The sequence below is a fragment of the Crocodylus siamensis genome, chromosome 4 (genome assembly GCF_052110815.1).
Source record: "Crocodylus siamensis isolate JL-2025a chromosome 4, ASM5211081v1, whole genome shotgun sequence".
Taxonomy (NCBI): Eukaryota; Metazoa; Chordata; order Crocodylia; family Crocodylidae; genus Crocodylus; species Crocodylus siamensis.
Window position 1 is genome coordinate 157,473,998 of NC_143398.1, and position 22,496 is coordinate 157,496,493.

General features: G+C 43.7%; 1 protein-coding gene across 2 annotated transcripts; it reads left to right on the forward strand.

Annotated features, from left to right (window-relative positions):
- The first annotated feature begins 11,726 nt into the window (after positions 1-11,726).
- Positions 11,727-19,544, forward strand: LOC149866922 (keratin, type I cytoskeletal 12-like). 2 transcript variants are annotated; one of them, XM_090041196.1, is made up of 8 exons: positions 11,727-12,227; positions 12,741-12,823; positions 13,584-13,740; positions 14,114-14,275; positions 14,375-14,500; positions 15,164-15,381; positions 18,749-18,801; positions 19,420-19,544. In XM_090041196.1, the coding sequence occupies exons 1-8, from the start codon at positions 11,727-11,729 to the stop codon at positions 19,521-19,523; spliced, it is 1,404 nt and encodes a 467-aa protein (XP_089897322.1). In that variant the 3' UTR covers positions 19,524-19,544. The 2 variants fall into 2 exon arrangements, with proteins under 2 accessions (XP_089897322.1, XP_089897321.1); XM_090041195.1 differs by having other exon boundaries at positions 19,351-19,523.
- Positions 19,545-22,496: the final 2,952 nt, after the last annotated feature.

The following is a 22,496-nucleotide window of genomic DNA, read 5'->3' on the forward strand; positions in this document are numbered from 1 at the left end:
TTACTGTCTCTGTAACCCATTCTTTTCCTCAAATACATTAGCCAGGGGAAAATGAGGTACACAACATTATTGCAATATAAACACACTTTCCAAACAAATATTACAACAAAGCCCATAATCTGTCCTCATAGAAAACTCAAAAACAGAAAGACATATCTAAGATGAATGTGATGGCCAGAACCAAAGGGGTTAGTGAGCAAATTATAGCAAAAAAGATCTGCTTTTTGAGAGCATCTAGAAATGGCATAATAGTTAGCTAAGGCAAAGCTTGCAAGATTGTTCCCTGCAAACGTACCCTATCTGTCACAAATATAACCAAGATGTTAAAATTAACTGTCTTTACCAATCATAAGACTAACATGGGCCCCAAGAAGCAAAGAAAACAGAACTGCAAACTTTAGCTGACCTAACAGTTCTTGCTTAAAAGTCAGTCAAAATGACAAACCCTACCACAAGGTATAATTAACACACTCCAAAAAATTCTAAAAGGAAGTAACCAATCGGGTTGAACTTAGGTGGAGAAAATGCTAATCTCAGACCCCAAAGTGATGTGGTGTGATTCGCTTATTGGGTAAACCCAAGTTCAGGCAGTAACCTATTATGATAATTTCTAACACCTTTTAATCCCATAGGGTAACAGCTGTAGAGTAAGATTGTGAGTGGCTCTGTAGCCAGTAGATTAGCATAGGACAAGATATAAAGGAACACGCACGTCAAGTAGGACTAGTAGGAAGTAGAGAACAGAATGGTCATTGCTGTTCCAAGCCCAGACTCCAGACTCCCAGTATGAGCAAGGACCAGATCCTGACTAAGGGACCTTTTCCAGTGCTCCCTCCGAAAGCGTCAATCGGGGACACCTGACATTGCTGGATCAACTTGGCGTGTACCTGGCACTGAGGGACTATTGATAAATTGCCAACCAAGTGGGAACTCTTTGTCAATTTGTCTGTCTGTTGCTATTATCACTGCCAACTCTTAACTCTCATTGTTGTATTATCTGTTTATTAGATTAACCTTTCTGTTAATTGTTATACATGTAAACCATATTTTGCTGCTAAACATATTTTTGCTGCTATAAGTAAAATATATCTTTACTGTTATAAGTGAAACTTGTCTTTGCTTCACTCCCAGCTCCGCCTCCTTGATCTTGAACCAAACAGCCTAGTGGCTGATACAGTTGAAGTGCCCTGTCAGCCTGCAAGCAAATTGATACATTCACAGTGCCCAGTTGGCCTGTGACAGATGAACTTTGAATTTCATTGGTTTAAATGATTATGGCTATTTCAGCCATAAAAGAAATATTCCATCTTGCCACTTCCTGTTAAAACATTTCTCCTGCTTTTACCCATCCATACAGTGTGCTTCTCCATCAATGCTGACCCTGTTACCAATTCCCTTCTTTTTTGTGAAAATCTGTGGCAAAGCTAAAGATCAAAACTTTGCCAGTGGAGTTGCTGCCACTGCTGGTTGTCTCTTTTCTGTCTTTTCCTACCCATCTATCTGAAGGCTGAATATGCTTTCTTACCTACCCAATGGCTATAGTGTTGCTTTGTAATCTGTCCACATTATGGGGTAATTCATGTCTGTACCATGCTACAACCATAAAAGAGAATGAATTGTGACTCAGAGGACATGGACACACATAACATGCAATGCTTTAAAAGAAGTTTCAACCTAAAACAGGCAAACAAGTCTGTTAAACTGGTTTAAAGTCACCTGGACTGGTTAAAAAGTATACCCAAGAAACCAAGTACTATTTTGAATCAGTTGAGTGTTAGGTGGGAACACCAAACAGTGTGATACAGATCTGATCTGCCCTTCAGGCATCCCACACTGCATCTCTCCTCACCACTACCCCCAACCCTGCTGCAACTGACTGCTCTAGCATGCAGTCAGAACTCTATTGCCCCATTTTTGCCCCCACTCATTGGCACTTTTTACCACTTGCATAATTTGTTCAACAAAAGCTATCTTTCTAACAACCAGCTGTGTCCTCATTCCCTGCTCAACCACAGCCCCTCATCATGCCCTCTCTGGTCCAAGAGAGGGAAAAACCACAGGTCCAAAGACTCCACTGACACCCTGTCTGCTGAATCAGGCAAGCACACTGCAAACTTGCTGAGGGAATTAGCGGAGGTCATTGCGAGAACCTTGTCACGGCTTTACGTGCACTCGTGGTTCTCTGGTGTGGTGCCAGAGGACTAGAAGAGGGCCAGTGTGGTTCCCATCTTCAAAAAGGGGAGGAAGGAGGACCTGGGGAACTATAGGCCAGTTAGTCTTACCTCAATCCTAGGTAAGCTTTTTGAGAGAATTATTCTGGCACATGTCCATGAGGGGCCAGTAGAGGAGATTATGCTTAGGGGCAACCAACATGGGTACATTAGAGGCAGGTCCTGTCAGACCAACCTCATGGCCTTCTACGACCAAGTCACCAAATCCTTAGATGCAGGGGTAGCAGTGGAAATAGTCTTTCTGGACTTTCGGAAGACCTTCAACACTGTCTCTCACCCCGCTCTCATTAAAAAACTGGGGGACAGTGGTGTCAACATCTACACAGTCAAATGGGTCAACAACTGGCTGGAGGGCTGCACCCAGAGAGTGATAGTGGATGTATCATTTTCTACCTGGAAGGACGTGGGCAGTGGGGTTCCACAGGGCTCGGTCCTCGGGCCCGCACTGTTCAATATCTTCATCAGTGACTTGGACGAGGGGGTAAAAAGCACCCTGTTCATATTTGCTGATGACACTAAGATGAGGGGATGTGGGCACGCTAGAAGAGAGGAATAGGCTGCAATCAGACCTAGACAGGTTACGGGGTGGGCGGATGAGAACAGGATGGGATTCAACACTGACAAGTGCAAAGTGATACACCTGGGGAGGAAGAACCGGCACCATACCTACAGGCTGGGGAACTCCCTTCTTGTCAGTACAGAGGCGGAAAAAGATCTTGGAGTCATCATAGATGCCAAGATGAACATGGGTCCAAGGAAGTGATCCTCCCCCTCTATGCGGCACTGCTCAGGCTGCAACTGGAGTACTGCGTCCAGTTCTGGGCATCGCACTTCAAGAGGGATGTGGACAACATGGAGAGGGTCCAGAGGAGGGCCACTCGCATGATCAGGGGGCAGCAGGGCAGGCCCTATGAGAAGAGGCTATGGGACCTGAACCTGTTCAGCCTCCATAGGAGAAGGCTGAGGGGGGTCTAGTGGCCTGTTACAAACTAGTCAGAGGGGACCAGGAGGCATTGGGGGAGTCCCTGTTCCCCCGAGCACTACCAGGAGTAGGAATAGGACTAGGAATAATGGTCACAAGCTGGCAGAGGGTAAATTCATATTAGACATCAGGAGGCGCTACTTCACTGTCAGGGCGGCTAGGATCTGGAACCAACTTCCAAGCGAAGTGGTGCTGGCTCCTACCCTGAGGGTGTTTAAGACAAGACTTGACAATCACCTTGCTGGGGTCGTTTGACCCTAGTACTCTTTCCTGCCATGGCAGGGGGTCAGACTTGATGATCTGCTCAGGTCCCTTCCAACCCTACTAACTATGAAACTTCAACCAAATGGAGACTACTGAAATTCACCAAACTTCTCCATATTTAGGAGAAAGCAAAGCAGAAAAATGAAAATGCATCCAGCCACAAGTCACTCACCCTCCGAACAATGGGAAGTTAATTGCAAATACTTCCCCTACACTTGCCCACTGCGAGGCATGCTGAGCTGGGTGTTTGCTCCCAACCCTTGGTGTCGGAGCTACATCACTACGCACAATCGTGTTCCAAATCCCCAAAAGTGACATTTGCAAATGGTTTGATTGTTGTGCATGGAAGTGTACAGGCATTCTTACAGATCATCAGGACAAGCCCCCGCTTGATTAGCTAACGCAAAGCTTGCAAGTTTGCAACCTGCAAGTGGAATTTGTCTGTCACAATTTAATCAAAGTGTTGAATCTAACTGTTTACACTGATCATGGGACTGACTAGGCCCCCAAAATAAGCCAAACTACAAGATTAGCTGATCTAACAAGTTTTTCAAAGGTCAGCCATAACAAGAACTGACCACCTAATATAATTAGCACATTCCTAGGAACCCAAGTAATAAAAAAACCAAGGGGTTGAGCTTGGGCAGGTAATGCTAATTTCAAACCTCAAAGTAATGTGGTGTAATTTGCTTATTGAGTGAACCCAAGTTCAGGCGGTAACCTTTCATGATAATTTCTAACACCTTTTGATCCCATAGGGTAACAGCTATAGGGCAAGATTGTGAGTGGTTCTAAAGCCAACAGATTGGCATAAGATAAGGCATAAAAGAATGTGTGTGTCAAGTGACCAGTTAGAAGGATGAGACAAAAGGACCATCGCTGTACCAAGCCTGGACCCGGGACTCCCAGTGTGAGTGAGGACCACATCCTAACCAAGGGGCCTTGCCGGTGACCCCTCGGACAGTGTTGATCAGGGACGCCTGACTTCGCTGGAACAACTTGGCGCACACCTGGCATAGAGGGACTGCCGATAAGTTGCCAACCCCATGTAAGAACTCTTTGTCATTCTGTCTATCTGTTATTATTATTCACTATTAGCTCTTTATTACTGTACTATCTGTTTGTCACATTAACCTTTCTGTTAACTGTTGTATGTAAAGCTCTAAGTAAATATGCCTTTACTTCACTCCCAACTCGCTTCCTCAATCCCGAACACAGCAGCCTAATGGCTGATACACTCACAGTGCCTAGCTGGCCTGTGACAGGGGAGGCTGGGTGGACCCAGCCGGGCTGAGGCACATGCCCAGCTGCACAGCTGACCCATGCAGCCAGGCAGATACAGAGGGCCCACTGGGCAAGGCCAGAGTGGCAGCATCATGCATTGGAAGGGGTGGCTGTGGCAGGGCTAGGATGAATTTGGGGGGGCTACAGCCCCCAAGGCCCTCCCAGCACTGCTGTCCACAAAGGTGCAGCACAGCATGGCACTCCTGGCCCGGCCAATCCCAACCAGAAGCCAGGTGGGGCGCGTCTCTCCCAGCCCGGCTCAGCCCTCTTACCCCCCCACCCCAGATGCGGCACCACCTGGCCTGCCCCACTCCCCCAGATGCGGCACAGCTCTCTCAGCCCAACCCCAGACCTGAGGGCCCCTTCCCACAGCCCCATTGGTGGAGGGGCCCCGCTTCCAGATCCCAGGGAAGGAAATGTGAAAGCTGCAGTTATAAACTTGGCACTAAAGATGGGCACTGAGTTTCAAACTGTGGCTTTCACTTACCAGCTGATGAGCTGGAGCCCTGAATTGATAGGTGTCCCATGGCTTGTGCCCAGCTGGCCCATGCATTAATCTGCCTATGCCTTTGGGAGGAGCCTGTTCCAAACCCTCAGTACGTGACTTGTAAAGAAGTTATTACTTATGTCTAGTCTGAAGCGATCTTCAATTAGCTTGCACCCATTATTTCTAGTCTTCCCTTGGGGGGGCTGTGGTGAATAGATGCTCCCCCAGGCCCTGATGTACTTATAGGCTGCCACCAAGTCCCATCTGAGTCTTTTCTCCAGGCTGAACAGTCCCAAGTCTTTCAGCCTCTCCTCATAAGGCCTGGACGTGGTACTGTAGTTGCAGTCTCACCAAGGCCAAGTAGAGCGGGCAGATGACATCTTTAGCCTTGCTTGAAATGCCTCAGTAGGTGCACACCAGTGTTTGATTAGCCTGTAACAAAGGCATGTTGGCTATCCTTCAGAATACTACCATCTGTTAGCCTGTTAGTGATGGACTCTGATAATTTTTTCCAGGATTTTACCCAGGTTTGAGGTCAAACTGATTGGCCTGTAATTCCCAGCGTCCTCCTTTTTCCCTTTCTTAAAGATAGGCACCACACTGGCCTTCTCCCACTCTTCTGGGACCTCTCCCAAGTGCCATAAATCTTCAAATAACTTGACCATAGGTTGCACAATGACATCAACCAGTTTTTTTTATCACTTTTGGGTGTAGTTCATCTGATCCTGCTGACTTGAAGATATTTAGTTTTTGTAGGTGGTCCCCCATAAGATCTATGCCAACTATGGGAGGGTGGTCACCCCCACCATGATCATCCAGTATCCTGTCAAGCAAGCTAACACCCTTGGATTGGTGGAAAACCAACATGAAGTATTAATTCATGAGTTCAGTTTTGTCCTGAGTGTTAGTTATCAGCCACCCCATTTCAGTCATATGGGGCCCTATGCTTCCCTTATTTTTTCTCCTACTCCCTACATATCTAAAAAAAGACTTTTTGTTGTCCTTGATTCCAGTTGCCAATTTATATTTGATTTGTGCTTTCTCTGTCCTGATCAACTCCCTACAGGTGAGGGCTATTGCTGTGTACTCCTCTTTGGTAGCTATTCCTGACTTCCATCCCTTGTAGGCTTCTCGTGGTGATTTTAGGAGGTCCATGACTTCCCTATTGAGCCAAAGGGGCTCTCAGCCCTTTTGCTGCTTTTCTTATGAAAGGGAATGCACTTTCTTTGAGCTTTTAGGATTGCTTCATTTTGGAATGACCACTGCCCTTGTACTCTCTTCCTCATTGGACCAGGGTCCCACAGGGCCTCACCAACCAATCTCCTGAGTTTGTGGAAGTCAGCTCTCCTAAAATCAAGGATTTCTACCCTACTGGCCAATTACCCTGACTTACGGTGGATGGAGAAAGTGAGCACCTCATGGTTACTGTTGCCCAGTTTCCCTTGTATCTTCTGATCGCTCATTAGATTGTCCCCTTTGGCCAGAACCAAGTCTAGGAGTGCCTTGCCCCTGGTTGGCCCATAGATTTCTTGAGCTAGATAGAGCTCCTCAATGCAAGTGAGGAAGCTCTGTGAGTGACCAGATCTAGCTGAGTGCTCATGCCATGAGATCTCTGGGTAGCTGAAGTCACCCATGACAACCATGATCAAGAGCATGCAGCCTCTGCCAGTTCTCAAGAGAATTCCCAGGCAAGCTCTTCCTCTTGGTTTGCAGGTCTGTAGTAAACTCCTATGGTCAATTCCCTTTCCCATGCTCTCCCCGTATCTTGACCCAGAAGGTTTCAAGTCACCCTTCCTTGTTTCCAAACTTCACTTCTAGGGAGGTGTAATGTTCCTTCATATAGAAAGCACCCCTTCTACCCTTCTTTCCAATATGATCCTTCCTATACAAGGTGACCCCCTATGCCTGTGGTCCAGTCATAGGTGGAGTCTTTTCAGGTCTCCATAAGAGGTCATATTGGTTGTTGGTTAGCAGGGCCAGTTCCTCCTGCTTGTTTCCCATGTTTCTGGCATTAGTATATAGGCAATTAAGCCTGCCATTGGAGGCCCTAGGCTTCCTGGAGAGCTGTGGAATAACCTGTCCATCGGCCAGTGTCGAAGTATGTTTTCTAGTGTACCGTGGGGTGATGGTTTCAAGGTTGCCATTTCTCGGGTTTGTGCTAGTAGTTGATAGCCCATCCCCCAGTGATCTCAGTTTAAAGCCCTATCCAGTAGGTCTGCCATTCTAGCCCAGAAGAGCTTTTTCTCAGTGTGAGGCGATTACTGAGGTTTGAGGAGATAAGCAAATAAGGTAAGTAGATAAGCCAGGGTCAGGTTTGTCCCTGCCGGGATGATCCCTCACCCCTACTGCCCAGCCCTTATGTAAGGAGCTAAGCATTGTAATATATAGATTTGTTTTTTAATTGGTGCCACTCAATTCACAAAACTTATGGAGGGATGCTTCAAGTCCAATGAGGAGTGCCTGGAGTCCAGTAAGGGATGATTTACATAAGCTGAATAATAAAAAAAAATAGCCAAAAAACATTAGTTGGAATTCTTGAAAGGTAGCTTGCATTTGAGGAGGCCTGTTCCTTTTTTTTGTAAATAAGATAGTTGACCTGATGGGATGTTAGTTCTACCTCTCTCTATATCAGCTATCTCAGTAAAAATCAGTGGTTCTGGTTCATTTGTCTGCTATACCCCTAGAGATGGGCAACACAAAGGGCACTTTTACACAGGTTCCAGGGCTGGTTGGGGAGGCAGCACTTTAATTAAAAGGGCTCCAAGAGTGTCTATATCAGTGTCCCTGCACTTAAAAATGGTGGCAGGGGCATTTGAACTAAAGCTCATTTAATAAACTTTAGTTCAAGTGCCCCCACTGCCCTTTTTAAGCCTGGGGACTCTGATACACAAGATGCAGGAGGCTACTGGGGCATAGCAATTGCCACGCTCCAACAGACTCAATTAATCAAGTCTGCTCCAACACGCTGGAATTCTAGTATGTTGGAACAGCCTCCATGTTCATGCATAGGTGCCCAAAGCAGCCACAACATTGCTTTATAGTCTTGCATTGCTGTCCTCTTGGAGCCATACGCTGCTAGAAATTAATTACAGTGCTCCTGATGATGCTCTAAATTGAGCAGTGACCAAAGTGGCCCGGAGAGATGCAGTATTAGGAAATGCAAAGGTGACCCACTATCTTTAACTCGTCTTCAAAAAGTACAGCCGTTATGAGGAAAGACTGAGGGTTATGAGGAAAGGCTGAGGGACCTGCTCCTCTTTAGCCTAAAGAAGAGAAGGTTGAGAGGGGACTTGATAGCAGCTTACCATTATATCAGAGGAGTGCATCAGGAGCTCGGTGAACAATTGTTCAGTACGGCACCCCTGGGGTAGACCAGAAGCAATGGATATAAACTCCTGGAAGGCCACTTCAGGCTTAATACCAGGAAAAACTCCTTCACAGTCAGGGTTACCAGACTGTAGAATAAACTCCCTCCAGAGGTGGTGCAGTCCCCTACCCTTGAGGTTTTCAAGAGAAGACTGGACAGTCGCCTTGCTGGGGTCACTTGACCCCTGTTGTCTTCCTGCCTAGAGCAGGAGGGCTGGACCTGATGATCTGCAAGTTCTCTTCCAGCCCCTAACAATCTATGAATCTATAACCTGAGGTAGAGAGAAATTACACAAGGAACACTACACATTGGGTATCTAGCCTTAGTCTTTCCCAGCATGTTCTGCCAATTCTGCCCTACCCATTCCCCACTTTGGAAATGTAATCCCTGGAGAAAGCAATCCCTATCTGCTCTGAGAACAAGGATTGAAACTTTCCAGATCTTGCAGAAACTTAATAAAAATAAGGTAGGACCATTCTGTTCTCTCTTCTTCAGCTACACACACCACAGTGATGGATGTTTTGTCTTCATGATAGCATGGAGTAAACTAAGCATAAAACAAGATCTAATCAGAATCTTTAAGCTGCCTCTGCCTTGTACCCAAGAAATGAATGCTTATTTTTAAGGATAAATTTTGGAAGGAGCTTAAGTATAGCTTAAATATCACGCAGCTGTAAGCTATTTTTCATCTTCTCTCTCAGGTATCCAACTGGCTGATATCTGCATCTCATAGAAAAGTCTTTACCCTCCTGCAATTCGAAGAACTGGATATTGTTAGGACTTCCCTAAATTTAGACTGAGATCTTTCATATAAAATTTAGTGGTATTATTCTAAAAAACAGGTACGAGATGACTGGTGTTTGTTTTATATGGTAAAAAAGACAAACAATTATATTTTGCTTGTTTCAAAGAGGCTTGTTTTATAATATTTTTATTATAATTTTCATAATAATTCACATATTGACACAGGAAAAAGTGGTGAAAATCATCTTCCCAATTAAAGAATGAACAAACACGCATTATATTATTACCTTCTTGTTGTGAGGTATTAAATTAACTCTGGACAGCAAAATTTCCCCTATGCATCCTACTGCCATTATTAGAATATGAATTACAAATATGTAGAGCTACCTAAAACTATTCTCCTAAGTGTTCTCCAGATTTCAATAATTCATTTTCTGCAGTTTTTCGATATAAAGACCTAATTTTCAGATAACATCTACATTTCTCTCAGCACTAACCCCTATAAAACCTTCAACTATGAGTGCATCTATATGAAATACCTACTGGGGGGTTACCTAATTAGCTTTGCAGTAAAGCATCTCTGTCTACATAAGCAGTGCTATTAGGCTGGAGTAAACTAATTAACTCCGTCATACTGCTCAACACAAATATTATTCTGCAGCGAAGTAACTCCACTGCAGAATAGTACCTGTGTTGGGCAGTACTATCACATGGTAGAATTATTTCATCCACCAAAGCACATGATCTAAGTACAAACACTTAAAAAGCCCAAGGCTGAATCAATTCAGTCTTTGCAGGTTACTCTAAACTCCAGAGATTAAACTGAGAAGCAAGTAAACAAACATTCACTTTTGATTCAGGAAATCTAGCCACATGCCTGCAGTGGCTCAGGCCAGAAGCCAAGAGAGGAGGGGTGCTGGAGCACACCTCCCAGCCTTCCAGCCACTGCCAAAAGGAAAGGACTGAAGTCCAAGGCTTTTCCCCACTCCCTGCTCGAGCGGAGGGGGCATAGCCAGGCGGCTGTCAGTGGGGAGAGCCAGGCACATGCCACTGTTCTGGTGCTTTAGGTGAGGCTAGAGCTGGTGAAGCAAGTCCCCGAAGGTGGCTACCTGTGGCTTTTCTTATACTTAAAGCTGCTATTCATTGTTCAGTTCCCACTCATAGAGACCTGGCTGCCACTCTCCCTGGCTAGCCTCCGGTGTGTTTCTTACCCAGCCTGGGTGTTTCTCCTGGTGTCTAGCCACAGATACAGCCTTTAGGCTCTTCTCAGTTTCATCCCCCTGCTCCCAGGGACTCTTCAGAAGCCTGCCTCCTGGCTTTCCTTGCCTGCCTTTAGCATTCCCCCCCACACTGTTCTTTTCCCCTCCAGGCCATGCTTCTTCACACCCTCCTTTCCCCAGCTCCAGGGTGTTGTTTTTTTTTCACTTTGCCTTCCCCACATCTCTGCATTTCCCAACGTCTCTCTCTGGCTCGGGGTTTCTTCATGCTGAGCTCCATCAGCTCAGCATGAACTGACACTCACTCCAGAACAGCCTCTTCCTCCCGGCGTCCTGATGCAAGTCCAGGAGAGACTGGTTTCCTTGCAAGGAAAACAGTCTCCAGCCTTTGCTCTGCTTCACATAAATGTATACATTAATGCTTTTTAAGAATATTGATACAGCTAAAGATGTTGCAAGAAGGCATTCTAAAATTAAAATCACTAATTACATGGTGAGGATGTTATGTTATTAATAAAGGCAAACTTGAAAAACTATATACGGCCTTTAATTGAGCCCTAAATTGACTAAAAGTTGTGAGGCAGTCTGTATGTAGAATGGTTATGAAGCAGCAAATATGATCGTATCTGAACAACAATCAAGAAGGGAAATTGTGCGTGCAAATGAAGCAATGACATAAGCACCGAAGCTTTTTTATTACTGTATTTGAGACAAAGTTTAGATTTGTAAGGAGAACAATATACATCACCTTAAAATTTGCTCAATCATCTTTGATTTCATGAGAGTTATGCCTGAGGTATGGAAGAAGAAAAAGACTTACTCATCTAAGATTAAAATGTAATAATGTAACTTAAACTTTGTTCCACCTTGCTCTATTCTTGGCATAACAAACATCCTCAGGTGCCAACCTCTCTACACAAATGAACATGGCTAAGTTTGATGCTAATTAGGAAAAATTATCCAATTATGGCTACGATTATGCTGAGCTGGTTAAACCATTTTGCCACAAGTAGGAGGAACTTAGAAGGAAACACCCTAATACTTTTATATAAAAAGGCAAAGAAAACTGCTTGGCTTGGGTGCACTCTCACAGTACTGGGTCTCCATTGCTAAATTTTGGTGACTTGCAACATTGTCTGTGACTGATACTATGTCTGTCTGGCTTTCTAGTGGATCCAGGTGGATTTCCTCTCCTGCTGGTGGTGGAGGATCAGTTAAAATGACTGGCATAGGAAAAAGTTTTGATACTGGTAGTGTATGTGGTTTTGGTGGGGGCTCTCATCCAGGATTCAGCACTAGCTTAACCAGGGGAGCAGGTGGTGGCTTCAGTGGTGGCTATGGTGGTGGTTTCAGTAGCATCTCAGCTGGAGGAAGCTATGGAGGTACATTTCGTAGTAGTTCATTTGGGGGCTTGGGTACTGGCTTTGGTGGACCTGATAGCAACCTTCTTTCTGGTGGTGAAAAAGAAACCATGCAGAATCTTAATGATCGCTTAGCTAACTACCTTGACAAGGTGCATGCTCTGGAAGAGGCAAATGCTGATCTTGAATACAAAATCCATCAGTGGTATGAGAAACATGGTTCTGTTGCTGCTGAATTAACCCGTGATTACAGCAAATATTACCAAATTATTGAAGATCTTAGGAACCAGGTAATCATAATTTCTATCATTTTCAATGTTATGAACGTTACACACTAATACTAAATCATGTTAAGTTGTAACTTATAACAAACAGAGTATACATTATTAAGTGAAGAATTTAATCAGTGTAGGTAAATGTTCGCTGTTTTCTGTAAAGAATACTTAAAACTTTTCATTTTATGTGTATTAATTCCACCAACTGATTTATACACATGCATATGACTTGTTTATGAGGTATAATCACGTTATGCAATTTAAATTAAGATAATCATAATAGATTCTACTCTACAGTTGGGCATGTTCTGATTCTTAATGTCTGCATAGGAAAAATTATTGGTTAAACTAGCAATGAAATATTTCACTTAAAGAAAAAATCATACCTTCCTTTATGCTCATGCAATATACAAACAACAATTTTAGACCCTGAATTTGCCCAGTTTTGTCTCAAAATGAACCAAAAAGGATATTTTGCATAGTTTTCATGTATGTATTGTCTCATTCTCTACATACCTTTCTATCTAGATCATATCTGCAACTACTGGCAATGCCAGCATAGTCTTACAGACTGATAATGCCCAGCTTGCTGCTGAAGACTTCAGACTGAAGTAAGTTAAATAGCAAACATTTTTGGTAATCATGGTTTAGTAACTTCAGGCCATCTTGTTCCCTGTGCTTAAGAATTCCACAGTGATTTCTGCTAAAGGCACCATATGGTATTCAAAGCACTTTCTCTATAATTTTTTTGGCTTGACAAAAAAGTTTGAAGAACTGTCCCCAGAACCAAGAGCACAACATTAAAGCCACATATACAACTATAATTTTCACTGTAGCTATATTCTCACTGAAAAAATGTTGGGAACTTTTGCCAACCACAAAAAATTATTTTAATATTATAAAAGCCTTTGTCTGCTTGTTTGTCTGTAATGCTTTATTTGCACTCTGATTGGTTGTCTAAAACAACCAATCAGCAGGCTCCAAGAGCATTCTGAACAGGAGACAGCGGTGGCATAGCAGAGTGGGGTGGGGGGGGCAAGGCCAGCAACACTGCCCTTGCCCCCTGCCCCCAGCCCTGTTCCCTGCAGGTTGCAGCAATGGCATGGGGTGGTGGGTGGTGGCACTCCATCCCTCTGTCCCTACCACCACCATTCCTGATAGGCAGTTGGATAGTAGAAAGATAAAATCACATTCTGTACAATAAATACCAAATAGATTATTTTCATACCTTCATACCTTCTCTACTGAAACATATATACTAGTGTTGAAATAATTAAAACACTTTCACATTATGTTTTTCTTGCCAGGAAAAAAATGCTTTTTTTTCCCTTTTTTCTCCCCTTATTTTCTCATATTCTTAATATTTTTAAGGTATGAAAATGAGCTGTTCCTGCATCAAAATGTTAAAGCTGATATCAATGGTTTGCGGAAAGTCCTAGATGACCTGACTATTGCTAGATCCAGCCTGGAAGCACAGCTTGAAAGCCTGACTGAGGAGCTGGTGTATCTTAAGAAGAGTCATGAGGAGGTAAAAGCTTTGCTTTCCTTATGCAAACACCAGTTCCAGTCCAACTCTCACTTAAGTCAATAAAGTGTCTTTCTATTGACTTTGATGGGATTTGGATCAGGTCATTACAGTAGTGTAACCTCTAAATAGGGATGCTTGCATTGTAATGTAATAGCTTGACATAGTTATAATAGCAATAAGTAAATTAAGGTTTAGGACCTTGGTTAAAATAAGCAAATTATTTAAAATTTGACTAGTTTATGAACCATTTGTCAAAACAATAATTAATGTAAAGTGGTTTAATTTCTCCCTGTTTCTTCTTTAATTGTACTCAATTTAAAAATCAGAATTAATTAATCAATTAATTAATTATACTTGACTACTCTTTAACCAGGAAATGAAATCCCTGAAAAGTACTTCCACAGGTGATGTGAATGTAGAAATTAATGCTGCTCCAGGAATTGATCTGACTAAACTTCTGAATGACATGAGAGCACAGTACGAATCCCTAGCTGAACAGAATCGTAGAGAGGCTGAAGAACAGTTTAATAAAATGGTAAAAATGTGAAAGATGTCAAATCTTCTTATTGAATATTCAAATCCAAGGATTTGTTTTATCACACTGTATTCACTATATTGTTTATGAATTTTCCAGAGTCAACCACTGCAGCAACAGATCTATGATGATGCTGGGGCAGTAAGCTCAGCCACGAATGAGTTAACTGAAATGAAACGTACTTTCCAAGGATTGGAGATTGAGCTACAAACAGTTATGGCCCAGGTTTGTAACGGGTGTAATTTCAGGAAGCAGGTGCATGACATTTTTATTTTTATAAAAAAACTGTTATAATGCACAAAACAGCTTTTATTAGTGCTGCATTAAATAAAGACATCTTGTATTTAAAATATAATAACTTCCAATACAGAGATCTGTTTTCACAATTCAACTGTATTTAACACACCCCCGGGCAAACGTAACTCCTAAATGAAGTACTAATGCCTGTAAATATGGGAAATAATGGCTTTGAATGTGCGGAAATTAAAATAAACTACGTTATTTCAAATACTGTCCAAAATAATTCATAAAATTGATATCAACCAACTCAAAGGAGACTTTATGTTGCAAGATGTCACCCTCATTCCTTGCCACCCTCATTCCTTGCCTGCAACTTTAATTTATGTCAATAGGATTTTTCTGGCAGAGTGTATATCAATCAAATGGGAAAAGCATATAGGGATAAAGTGAGATAAGAAAGAAAACTATGAAGAAACATTTGTAAACTAATAGTCAGTGAAGATAATGTATTTTGGAATCTGATTAAGTGTCACAATCAGAAGAAAACATTTATTCTGTATCTCGGGCTTAACTAACTTTAACCTTCATTTGATACTCAGTGGAGCATTTAACCTTCATCAATAACAAGTCATTTTTATTCACTGATAGAAATGCTCCCTTGAAGGCACCTTGGCAGGAACTGAAGGAAATTACAGTGCTCAGCTTTCACAAATACAGCTGCATATTAGCAATCTGGAGGAACAATTACAGCAGATCAGGTCTGAAATGGAGTGTCAGAATGCTGAATATGAACAGCTCCTGGGCATCAAAACACGTTTAGAGATGGAGATTGAAACCTACAGGCGCCTGCTAGATGGGGAAGGAGGGTAAGCAAACAAAATTATATGAATGCATCTTGAAAAGTGGAGCACCATAAATAATAAATATTACCATACCTTTATTCCAGGTTTTGTTCCTATAAAGAGAAATCTTGTAACATGCTAACCAGTCCATTAGGGTGTGTCTACATGTGCTATTAATGCTATAGAGCAGGGGCAGGCAATTATTTTGGTTGGAGGGCCCTTAACGAGTTTTGGTGTGCTGTCGAGGGCCGCAAGAGTGGCCCTGGCCCTGGATCTTGACAAGCACCCTGCTCCCTGGTCACCGTCTTGGGACCAGAAATCCTACCCCCTAGCCTCTGACCTTTGCCATCAGAAGTCCCTCCTCTTGCCCCTGGAATAGCTCCTTTTGGGAAGGGGGTTTGCCATCTTGGAACCGGAAAAAAAACATCCAAATCATATACTAAAAATCCAAGATCCATAATAACGTTTAAATTTTATTTTTTATAAATAATTTTGCCATGATTTGTGTGTGTTTGCATTGTGTATATAGAGGTGATTGCATACTAGCTCAGAATGAAGCCTTACTCTTGTATATTGTAGGAGGTGTGGAGGGGTAGGGGGTTTGTGAGGGGCTGTGGGTGTGTGTAAGTGCGTGTATGTTGCATGTGGGAGTATGTGTGGATGTGGGTACATGTGAGTATGGGGGGGTTGTGAGAGTGGGTATGGAGTGTTTGTGTGGGGGGTGTAGTGGGGGGGTATGTAGCAGTGAGTGAGGCTCCCCCCAGAGGCACACAGGTAGGTGTGTGAGGGGTGTGGAGTTTGTGGGGGGAGTGAGTGGGTGCATTGTTTGTGGAGTATGTGATTGTGTGTGGAGAAGGGTGTGGTTTGTGGGGGAGGTTTTGAGTGTATGGTGGGGTGTGCATGGGAGCCCCCTGCACATGCCCCTGTGAGCCAGTCAACACTCACCCACCTCCACAACAGCCCAGAGCCTGCCAACAGCATACAGCCCCATCCCACCCCACGCCTGCTTTGTACTACCTGGCCGTGGCACATCCTGCCAATGCTTCGGCATGCAGCAGAGCTAGGGCAACTCCTTCCAGCTGCTGCTGCCACCACTGGCCCCAGACCTGTGGTACCAGTGGGGACACATGCGCATAGCCCTGACCTGGTGTGCTTCACACCTGCTCTGGACTCACCTGTCCACGCTCAGCAGCGGCAGAGGGCAGAAACTATTGCTCAGCACAAAGGAAAAGTGGCCCCTCACCGCTGTCGGGCAGTTCTTGGTGCAGCTGCCCAAAGCCCACACTGCCAAGGTGCCCTGTGACTCCACCGCTGTCACCACCACCTCTAGGCTATCCAGTGCAGTAGCAGTGACAGTTCACAGCAGCCACAGGACAACCTGGGCAGTGGTGACGCAGGGCAGCCTGCCATGGTGCAGGATCCAGCCAGCTGTACCAAGAACTGCCTCGCAGCAGCGAGGGGAAGAGGCTGCTTTTCCCTCGCACTCAACAACAGTTTCTGCCAGGCAACTACCACTGCTGAGCCTGGGCACATGAGTCCAGAGCAGGCACAGGGCATGCTGCATCAGGGCTGTATGCATGGGTCCTCACTGGTACCACAGGGCTGGGGCCAGCGGTGGCAGCAGCTGAAAGGAGCCGCCACTGCCTAGGCTGCCTAGAAAGGCAGTCCAGCTGCAGAGCCACCCCAGCCCTGCTGCTCCCCGGGGGGCAGCAGGACATGCCACAGCTGGGCGGCGCCTGGGCCAGATGGGACCAAGGGACCAGCCATGAGCCGGACAAAGCCCCTCCATGGACCAAATCTGGCCCACAGGCCGATTTTTGCCCACCCCTTCTATAGAGCAAGGGCAGGCAAAACTTGGCCTGCGGGCCAGATTCGGCCCATATAGCCATTCTATCTGGCCCATGGAGCCCCTCCAAAAGACAATTATTACTGGCCCACAGTTGTCCCTCTGAAAGCCAGTGGGAGGTGCAGGCTTTCAGAGGTGCCAGTGGCAGGAGATGCGGGCTGCAGTAGCAGCTCTGGCCCTGGTTGCTAAGCAACTAACCCCCCTCCGACCCTGGCCTAACCTGCCCTGCCCCAGCCCCAAGGTAGGGAAAGCTGGAGACAAAGCTTCTACTTGGTGACCCTGTGGTTGTTTCCCAGCCCTCCCTCCCTGTGAGAGTCAAAATTAAGGTAAAGGCCCCAGAGACTCCTGTTGGGAAAAAGTTGGGGGGAAGTGGGGGAGCCGTGGGCAATCAGCCTTCTCTGTGCCACATATGCAGCTCTTGGGACTCTACCCAGGGACTGCAGAAACAGCATGCCATTGGGCCGGGGCATCTCTGTGTCTCCACCTGTGGCTCCCAGCTAGAGTGCCAGGAGCCCTATGTGGTGGCACGGAGCTAGCCCTGCCCAATTGCATGAGGCTCCCCACAACTCCTGGCACTGCTGGAGCTGCAGAACCCACACATGACCAGGCCAGGCCAGTTCCATGCTACTACATGCAGATTGCAGCACTACATCTAGGAGCCACACGCCATTGGGCTAAGCCGTTTCTGTGCCTCCATGTGCAGCTCTCCACTGGAATGCTGGGAGCCCCACGTGGAAGCAAGGAACCAGTCCGGGCCAATAATATGCGGCTCCTGGCATTCCAGTGGGGAGCCTTGCATAATCAAGCCAGGCCAGGCTGGCTCTGTGCCACCAGGTGGGGCTCCCAGCCCTGCAGCTGGGAGCCATGCACCATCAAGCCAGGCTGGGTAAGTCCAGCTCCATCTCACCATGTGCAGCTCCCAGCACTGCAGCCAGTAGCCACATGCATTTAGGCAGGGCAGGCTCTGTGCCTCCACATGTGGCTCCCAGCTGGAATGCCAGGAGTCCTACATGCAGGTATGGAGCAGGTCTAGCCTGATGGTTTATGGCTCCCCACAGCCAAGAGGCTCTGCCTGCCACAGACCATGAGAAGCCCCAAGGGCCTGCTGCCTGCTGCTACTGCTGATGCCAGCAGTGAGGGTGATGTGTGCATGTGGGGGTGGGTAAAGTGGAGTGTGTGTGTGTGGACCACACCCAAAAAAGGAATTTGTCATAAAAGTATTCATTTTTACCAGTTAAGACTAAGAAGCCAGCTACAAGTTTGATATGCATAACACAATAAAACACACCATCATAACATAAACAATTGTTTGTTTGTTCTCATTAAAAACATTTTGGTGAAATCCATTATTTACCTTTTTACATAGCACAAAAAAACTATCCAACAGCTCTCAAAGTGTACTAGTAGTTCTAATTATTTAAAAATAGACATTGTCACCTGCCATGCTGTTTCCAGAAAGAGACAACAAACTTAGTTTTGAAACCAGGATTTTGATCTAGAATTCTAGCAGTACTGTAACTAATGAGTATTGATTATTTTTAACAGTGGTTTTGGATCTGGAGGTTATGGATACCAAGAATCTAGAGTTCAAATCAAAGGTAATTATATACATTCGGGTTTTTTCTCTGGTGTAAGCTGGTATTACATGGATGTAATAATGCACATTTTAAAATCAATCAATTTCCCCATGCTGTAAAGAAATCTTGAGCTCACAGTATAAAAAAATCTTTTGTTAAACATAATTACTGGTTAAGGACCAAAAATTCCTATTAACCTCAAGGGACACTGAATCAGGACCTTGATACTGTGTTAGCATTCAATCACAACAAAATTCTGAAAGATCCTGGTGAGATACAAGCACCTTCAAATCCCATTTAGGTCCAAAGGAGACATTCAGAAATCCAAAGGACTGAGTTAAGATATTGGAAAAGAATTCATAATTCAGAATAAATAAAATGGCAGATTTTAATCAATACTGCTATTGAGGTTGGTGTTTTGACACCTTTTTCATGTTGGTAAATATCTTTGCTAACTCCCATAGTGTAGCCAAAAATACAACTTTGGTTCTTAAATATATAAAGCATTTCCCAGGAAAGTTTACAGTGTCATAAGGCTTAACACATCCTATATTTATTTTATAGGATCAGAATTTTTACTGTATGTGACTTTTTCTTCAAATATCTTAATGGAGACTACTGTCAATATTTTATTTTTAGAACCAACTAAAACTCAAGTGATTAAGACAATTGTTGAAGAGTTGGTGGATGGCAAAATAGTCTCATCTGAAGTCAAAACAGTTGAAGAAAAGCCAGTTAAATAAACAAAAAACTGAAACAGAGGACCTTTTATAGATGCCAAAAGACACAGCCAAGAACAAGGAAGACTTGTGGACAAATGCAGAATTTTAAGTGGTTTAATAGTTTTGTGCCTTAAAACTGAGGGGTGTAGTTAAAGTTTATCTGCTTTTTGTTCTTGCTTTGCTGAGGTCTACACTTTATAAATACTAAAAGTACATTCTATTTGATGTTCATTTTTAAGTAGATTTGTTAAAAATGGTTATTTGATTTTCAAAATGTAAAGATAATCAGGACTAATGCAAATAATTATCTTTAAATTTTCTGATTATCTTTAATTTTTTAAAATCTTTTCCTGATTGTCAAACATTGGTGAAAACTAAGCAAATTTTGATTTTTTAACTCTGAAATTTATACTAATGACATTCAAAAGCTCTAAGCAACTGATTGATTATTGAGCAGAAAGCAAGGTAGAAATGCATCTTATAGACTAGTTCAAGTGTGTCAAATATATAGCCTGTGAGTTGGGTCTGGCATGCAGAACCATTTCATCTGGCTTGCCTGTGAACTGTGAACTGCTATAAGTTGCTATAAGTTGGGGGGCATTGCTTGCTGCAGAAAGGGATCTCAGGACCCCAATGCACATGGCCATCAGCGGCAGCTCCCAAGCTCTGGACTGTCACCCAAATGCAGGCTGCCACTGCCATAAGCCTCCGGGTCTCCGCACCCATACTGCTGCCCGGATGCAGCCCCACACCACCATCTGCCCCCAGACCCACACTGCTGCCTGGCCCAAAGCCCCAGCCCCACACTGCCACCTGAACAGGGCCCCACTGCAGTCGCTGCCCAGGGATCCAGCCCAGGAGGAGCCCCTGTAGTTCAGATCCAGCCCATGGCCTGGGATGAGTTTGATACTCATGAACTAATTGAATGAGAGATGCACAAGCTTTCATGAACAAGGATTTGCTTCATCATATGCTTAAGTGAGCTCTCCCTTATCATAGCTTATGTGTCGCTCATTCAGTTAGTCTATAAGGTGCATCGCTATCCTGCCTTCTGCCTGACTTTAGACTAACACAGCTAACCACCTGTATCTGATTTCCTGTTATTATTATACAAAATATAACATATTAATATGGGAAAATTAAACTCTCATGATTTTTTACAAAGATAAACAAGAGCAGTCAATTTTTCAGAGACTAGGCTGTATTTTATATCATTGGGACTTATATATCTATGCACTTTTAAAATCCCACTAGATGCCTGTTTGCATCTTTAAGTACCTAAATTCCTTGGAAAATGTAGTCCCTGGAGGCATCAATCCTACTGACTTTCAACAGACTTAGGTTTTTTATTCTTTTTTTTGAAAATTCAACTTAGATACTAAAACCATTTAAATGTTTTTGAAAATTTTACTCAATCTAACAATTTGACGTTGTGAATCTTGCAAATTCATTTCCTTGACAAGACTGAATAGAGGTTTCCACTGAATCGGATCAATATAAGCGAATTCTGTTATGCTGGTGTTCATTTTCAAGGCATACAATAGGAGATAAAACTTAGAATGCAGGACTCTCTAAGGGTGATTCATATGCTGGCATCACAACAGCCACTGAAGCTTGAAACAATCTGACCCAACAATCTCAACCTGGTCTTTGTTGACACCTGCCAACTTTGTTCTACCTTCACCATCTGGACAAAATTCACATAGCTCTGATGAAGGGAAGAAACTCTTGAGGTCTCTGTACGTAACAAATTTCAGTCAGTAACCCAAAAGACAGTTTCTCTACAGATTTTACCACCCTTGAGCATAAAAATAAGCATATCAACTGAATTAAAGAAAAGCAAAGAAAAACAAAATAGGAAAATCAAATTGAAAATAAAAAATAAATGAGTTTTGTGTAAATGCTGAGTAAAAACGCAATAAAACAGATAATGGTTTAAATAATATATTATTATCAATCCCATAGAAAATACAGGCAGAAGGGAAATACAGACTGGCACTTTAGAAACTAATTAAAAAGGATGTAAGCTTTTGTAGGTATCATTGCTATCATAACATCTGATGAAGGGTGCCATGAGACCCTTTCATTGTTAAGCATGCAAACACCTATTGATTCACAAGATAAGCCAATGTCAAAAACATCTGACCTGTTACCATCTCTCTGCATTCTTTGCAACAGAAAAAATGCTCTATTATTTTTCCATAGTCTAAACAAGTGAAAACTAAGAACTGGAATTTTCCAAGATGTACGTTGAATCTAAGAAAGTTGAGAATCACTGGCCTAAGCCTTTCTGAACAAGTTAGTCTCTAAAGCAGGGGCAGGCAAAATACAGCCCGCAGGCCGAATCCAGCCTGCCAGGCCATTCTATCCAGCGCACAGGGCCCCTAAAAATTATTTTAATTTATAAAATTAATATTTTATTTTAATAAAATTAATAAATAAATTATTTAATAAATTATTTTAATTTATAAAATTAATATTTATCTGCCCCAGCAGCCTGTCAAAGCTGACAAAAGCCAGAAGCAGTAGGACCCACCCACCCACCCCCAGTTATTTCACTCCCTTCCTGCTCCCCCGCCCTGCTCCTGCTCCTGCTCCAGCACTACATGGCTGCTGGCTCCATCATGGGACCGGGGAGCCACCCACAAAACTATACCTACCCCCCACAATATACAAGACTTCATTTTAAGCTATTGTGCAATCATCTCTATGTATACTACACAAACACATGTAAATCAGGACAAAAATATTTTTTAAACCAAATTAATGAATGCTGTAGATGTTTGCTTTTTAGAATATAATTTGGTATTTTTCTGGTTGGCAAAACCCCTTGTTGAAAGGAGTACTTCCAGAGTCAAGGGGAGGGACTTTGAATGGCAAAGGTCAGGGGTTAGGGGGACGGGACTTCCGGTCACAAGATGGCAAGGGGGGCGGGGTATCTGTCAAAGGATTGGACTACCAATGTGGCCCTCAACAGCTTGCCAAAATTTGGTA

Coding starts and splice junctions, on each gene's coding strand:
- LOC149866922 (XM_090041195.1), top strand. CDS start 11,727: ATGTCTGTCTGGCTTTCTAGTGGATCCAGGTGGATTTCCTCTCCTGCT. Junction 13,741..14,113: donor TTAAGAAGAGTCATGAGGAG/GTAAAAGCTTTG, acceptor CTCTTTAACCAG/GAAATGAAATCCCTGAAAAG. Junction 14,276..14,374: donor AAGAACAGTTTAATAAAATG/GTAAAAATGTGA, acceptor TGAATTTTCCAG/AGTCAACCACTGCAGCAACA.